Raw genomic sequence first — 5,753 nt, 5'->3', positions numbered from 1 at the left:
ATAAGGAAGGACAAGCATATAGTCTTTTTTATAAATTTAATTTTGAAAAATTAAATAGAGAAAACTACCTAAAAATTTTAAAAAGGAAAAGAAAAATAGTGATCATGTAATGAACAATTAATAAGTTAAGTACGATCATACATGTTCTTGTTCAAAAAAATAAGCTCAAAATATTTATTAAACTAAGACACAAAAAGGAACTACTATTTTTTGGAAAATCGTGCGAAGTGTGCTGCTTGCTTTGTAAATGTAGCGGTTGACGACACACTAACGATGCATGAAAGACTTATATTATTAACCAACATTTTAATTTATTATTTATTTTAAAAACTAATATTCTTTTTATCTCCATTTTTCAAAATTATATTAAATAATAAAAATCACAACAAAACTTATTTTTTTCACTAACATTTATCAAACAGCAAGAATAACAAATTCAAATTTAAATATAGGAAGTAATGACAATTATTTTAATGTAATTTAAATAATATATAAATTATATAATAATATTGTTTTATCAATTTAATAAATAACATTTCATTTTAATACACTTTCTCAATATTTTTAAAAATAATATAAATCAAAATTTTTTAAACAAAATATTTTAATTTAACACACTATTTTTTAATATTTTAAAAAATATTCTAAAATTAATATTTTAAATAAAAAATATTTCAATGCTAATTGCATAAATCTCCCTTACAATACCCAAAATGTTATCAAAATGCCATCTGAATCAACGACGAGCAACACAACATCTAAATGAAATATAATAATTTCATTTCTGCTGAAAATTATACATAATAATGAAAACAATAATAAGATTAATTTACATACATACAACATAATTCTTACGTATTTACATACCTAGTACCTAATGTTCAATATTTACACTTATAACACCAAGGTCTCATAAATCAATGCATGAAAAGGTATGTTTCACCTTTAAAAAGATTATAATGGCCATATAATGTCAAAGATTTGATAGTATATATATGTAAATATGAATGTTTAGGTGTTGCATATGTAAATACATAAGAGTTGTGGGGTACATAACATACAACATAATTCTTACGTATTTACATACCTAGCACCCAAATTTCGATATTTACACTTATAACACCAAGGTTTCAAAAATCAATACATGAAAAGGTACATTTCACCTTTAAAAAGATTATAATGGCCATATTTTTTATGTAATGTCAATGATTTTATAGTATACATATGTAAATACATAAGAGTTGTGGGGTACATGTGCAAATGACCTTAAAAAAAATACAGCTTAATCAAACAATATAGACTACATAAATTATATTTGTGAATGTACTCAGAATATTTTACTATATATGTATAATTGTTCAGGAACAATTATCTGCCATCTCCTTCCTGTATGCTTTCAATCTCTCCTTGAATTTCTTGCTCTCTTCAAAATTAGCCTTTCTCCTCAAAGCTTTCTAAACAAAAAAAGCAGCTACTAATAACAATAAAGCACTGAAGAAATAAATAAGAAATAAAAAGGTTGACAATTTCTTAATTAAATTTTACTTAGGTTAAATCTAAAAACCTAATTAAATTTTAATTAGGTTGACAATACCCAAAATCTTAGTCGTCTTAGATGGTTTGGTCACATTAAACGTCGGCCATCTGATGATCCGATTAGGAGAGTAGATGTTTTAGATTCGACTTGTATTAAGAAAGGCAGAGGTAGACCTAGGAAGACTTGGGCTTATTGTATTAAAAATGATCTTAATTTACTAGAACTAAATGAAACTATGACACTAAATAGGACGCAATGGAGAAAAAGGATTCATGTAGCCGACCCCACATAGTGGGATTAAGGCTTTGTTGTTGTTGTTGTTGTTGTTGTGTAAATCTAAAAACCATTAAACTTACTTTGAAATGCTCACAATATAAAATTACAATTGATTCCTCATATATTAAACTCATCTCAGAAAAAGAAAAAAAAATGAAGATTTACATACATACCACTCAATTCTTATGTATTTACAAATCTAACACCTAAACTTCAATTTTTACATACATGCCAATTGCCGCCTTATCCATGCATTGAAAGGTATATTTTACTTTTTAAAAGTAAAAACCATATTTTTTGTTGTGATGTGAAAGATCTAGGTGTTATAAAGGTTAAAAAGTAAACTTTAGGTGTTAAACATGTAAATACCAACAAATCGACAGGTATGTATGTAAATACAACAACAACAAAAAGCCTTTATCCAACGAAGTGAGAAGTGGTATGTATGCAAATGCCCGCAGAAAATTAAAAGATGTATTTCACTTTATAAACGTTAAAATGGTGGTATTTTTTATGTGATGTGAAGGATTCAGGTGTCACAAAAGGTTAAAATGTAAAGTTTAGGTGTTAAACATGTAAATACCAACAAATTGACAGGTATGTATGTAAATACAACAACAACAACAAAAAGCCCTTATCCCACGAAGTGAGAAGTGGTATGTATGCAAATGCCCACAAAAAATTAAAAGGAGTATTTCACTTTATAAAAGTTAAAATGGTGGTACTTTTGATGTGATGTGAAAGATACAAGTGTCATAAAGGTTCAAAAGTAAACTGTAGGTGTTAAATTTGTAAATACCAAGGAATTGGGTGGGCATGTATGTAAATGCACCAAAAAAAAAAATTCATAAAGGTTCAAAAGTAAACTGTAGGTGTTAAATATGTAAATACCAAGGAATTGGGTGGGTATGTATGTAAATGCACCAAAAAAAAAAAAAAGACAACTTACTTCTTCCCTAAAACAGCGGTCAAGCTTGAGCTTGAGCTCAGTACACTCCCCAAAAAATTTCCCAATTGGATGGTCCTCATGACATTTTTGGAATAGCTCAATGATCTGAAATATTGGCATGAAACTTAGCAATTAAAATCACACAAAAGAAGAAACACAGAAGAAAACACAAATCCATAATAGATGCCAAAAGGAAGCTGAAGAAGGTTTGAGTGTACAAAATATTAGGAAGATTTACATGCAAACCCACTCATTTCTTATGTATTTACATGTCTATCAGCTAAACTTTCAAATTTTTACATGTATGCCATCTTACTTATGCATGAAAAGATATATTTCACTTATAAAAGTTAAAATAGTGGTATTTTTTTTACGTGATATGAAAGATCTAGATGGTATAAATATAAAAATTAAAGTTTAGGCGATATGTATGTAAATGACCGTAAATATTAATTCTGTATGCAATTTTTATTTTTCAGCTCAGAGCAGTAGATAGCTCTCTCTCCAAGCCAGTCACTTTAAATGCACAATTGTGGTTGGCTGCCTCTGTCTGGTGCTTCTGCCATGGCGACAGGGCAAGAACACCAATGGATCTCTCAATCTAGTGTTAGGGGGAGATAAAATAGGAGAGATTATTACCAGCAAAGAATCATCCAAAGCTCTTATATGACTCTGATAGGACTCATCTTGAAGTGGAACTTTAAGCCCTATTAATGGCTTTTGCACAGTTGTGCGAACTTTTTGACTACATTGAGAAACCTAAGAACCTTGAAAGAGAGAGATAAGTGCAATCCTAAGCCACAAGCTAAGAATTACAGGTGTAGCTGTAAAAACCCAATTGAAAGTATAATATAAGTCTAGGCTTTATCCTAAAGCTAATTACTCTCTCTCTGACACGCGCACGTGCGGGCATAGTATCAGAATAGTCCCCTGACAATTTTCATGAGGTCATTTTAGTCCCAAGGTCTATAAAAGTGTCAAATTAATCCCAAGATTCTTGGAATAGGGGTTGAAATAATCCCTTCCCATATTAAGAGTCTAATGACTAAATTAGTATTTTTATAGATTTTGATACTAAAATGAACTCTTGGCATTTCTCTTGCTATGAGGAAGCTTACTAAAAATGATTTTGATAATTTGCTCCAAAAAGTTTACAAAAAGCTTCATGCTTGGGGAACGCAGCAGCTCTCTTTAGCTGGCAGGGCTATGCTTATAAATTCTTCTTTACTTGCTATGCTCAGCTATTTTATCACACATACGGATGTGCCAAACTCGATATTGTTGAATATTGAAAATGCTGTAGAAAATTTCTGTGAAACAAAAACAATCATGCTCGTGGGCTGCACTATGCCTCATGGAAGGAGCTATGCAAACCAAGGACCACGGGCGGACTGGGTTTTCACGCACCATCTATATGGAGAGGATCTTTGATGGCCCACCTTGCATGGAATTACATCTCTAATGAAGATTTGCTTATCCACAAAGTTCTGTCACCAAAGTATGGGAAGCAACCGTGAAGCTACAGTTGCCGTAGAGGAGATTCAATTACATGGAGAATTTTGATGGAAGGGACACTTTCCCTTCAAAAAATTATCAGGTGGAAAGTTGCTAACGAGAAAGATATTGATATTACCTGTCAAACATGGATTTTTGATATCCCTCTAAGAAGAAGGTCGACCGCTATTAATATTGAGGAGACCCTGAAAGACCACACGTGGGACCACTTTAAAATCCAACAGTGCTTTGGACATGAACTGGGCTTGCGTATTGATTCCCAATTATCGGGATTATGAGAGGGACCTTGCGGAACTCTCCTTTTCTCTAAGTGGCAAAACAGTGACAGCTATGACGTATGATGCCATTTTTGAACAAAGTAACAACTCTTTTGCGTGGGTTAAAAAGATCAAGACTCCTAGAAGACAATTCTTTTAGTGGAGGATGGCAATTGATGCAATTCCTACAAACTGCTGGCTGTTTCGAAGAGAACTAACGGACAGTAATCTCTGCCAGTGAGGATGTAACACCCCTGAGGACACTTCGCATATTATAGCAAACTGCTCCATTGTTCAAGAGGCTAGAAGAAAACTCTTTTTGTGGGGTTTCGACCTCCCTGGAATTCGAAATATGCAAGAGTTTATTGAAGCTGTCTCCCATGCTAAACATAAAAACAAAAGACCCATTTTACTTTTTTGCAAGGTGATTTACCAATGTTGGCGAGCAAGAAACTCTAAGAAGCATGGCAAACCATATGGCACGGCAACACCTTGGCTTCCACTTCCCTCGAAGCTCTATCATATGCATTGTCTCCTATGTACAGCGACTCTTACATGATCTGTTTTGGGGTATCGCCCCTGCTCCAACACCGTGGATGTTTTTTGTAATTTTTGGTAACTTTTGATATGATAATGTAAATGCATATTTTCAAAAAGAAAATAAAAAAATGGGTTTAAAAGTTGTCAATATAGCCATGATCACAACCATTGCACAAAAGGTGGTGTCCATCTCAGGAACTTAACCAACATGCTGGTGAAGGGGCCTCTAAAAGAGTTCCTCGCATAAGGAAGGACAAGCATATAAATCGAAGGTCAAGCTGCTACCAAAACCCCAACACTAATATCAGTGTACTCACAACCATAGCTAAATATGATGCAAGGAGGTTAACTTAGGCTAACCTAAAATAATGAAGCAAATTATACCCGTTCCCCAATAATTTTCTCTGAGTTCCATACAGCAAAAAACTTTTTTGATGATTTAGAGTAGTTAAGTTGTCAAAAATAATTAGGAGATCCACCAAGTACAGCTGCCAAAAAAGCTCGTTGTTCGTGAATAGCTCGTGCTCAGCTTGTTAAATAGCTCGTGTTCGAATCGTTTGTTAAGTAACGAGTCAAACACGTTGTGTTTGGCTTGTTTTAGCTCGAAATAAAGAAAATTTATATAGTATTTATATAATAATAATAATAATATTATTATTATTATTATTATTATTATTAT

At 32.3% G+C, this 5,753-nt stretch overlaps 1 protein-coding gene across 1 annotated transcript; it reads right to left on the bottom strand.

Annotated features, from left to right (window-relative positions):
* Positions 1–1,186: 1,186 nt before the first annotated feature.
* LOC110019282 (COX assembly mitochondrial protein 2 homolog) lies at positions 1,187–5,396 on the bottom strand. Its single transcript, XM_020716937.1, has 3 exons — positions 4,968–5,396; positions 2,763–2,867; positions 1,187–1,454 (listed from the first exon to the last, which is right to left on the bottom strand). The coding sequence occupies exons 1-3, from the start codon at positions 5,061–5,063 to the stop codon at positions 1,359–1,361; spliced, it is 297 nt and encodes a 98-aa protein (XP_020572596.1). The 5' UTR covers positions 5,064–5,396; the 3' UTR covers positions 1,187–1,358.
* Between the last annotated feature and the right edge of the window lie 357 nt (positions 5,397–5,753).

The sequence above is a fragment of the Phalaenopsis equestris genome, unplaced genomic scaffold, assembly GCF_001263595.1.
Source record: "Phalaenopsis equestris unplaced genomic scaffold, ASM126359v1 Scaffold000001, whole genome shotgun sequence".
Taxonomy (NCBI): Eukaryota; Viridiplantae; Streptophyta; class Magnoliopsida; order Asparagales; family Orchidaceae; genus Phalaenopsis; species Phalaenopsis equestris.
Note: the sequence above shows the minus strand (reverse complement) of the source record. Positions and strands in the feature narration are given on the sequence as shown.

Excerpts from the sequence above, each read along its gene's own strand:
- LOC110019282 (XM_020716937.1), bottom strand. The coding sequence starts at position 5,063 with ATGCATATGATAGAGCTTCGAGGGAAGTGGAAGCCAAGGTGTTGCCGT. Across the intron at positions 2,868-4,967 it reads TTTCTTGCTCGCCAACATTG|ATCATTGAGCTATTCCAAAA; the intron begins GTAAATCACCTT and ends CCAATATTTCAG. Across the intron at positions 1,455-2,762 it reads ACCGCTGTTTTAGGGAAGAA|AAAGCTTTGAGGAGAAAGGC; the intron begins GTAAGTTGTCTT and ends TTTTTTGTTTAG.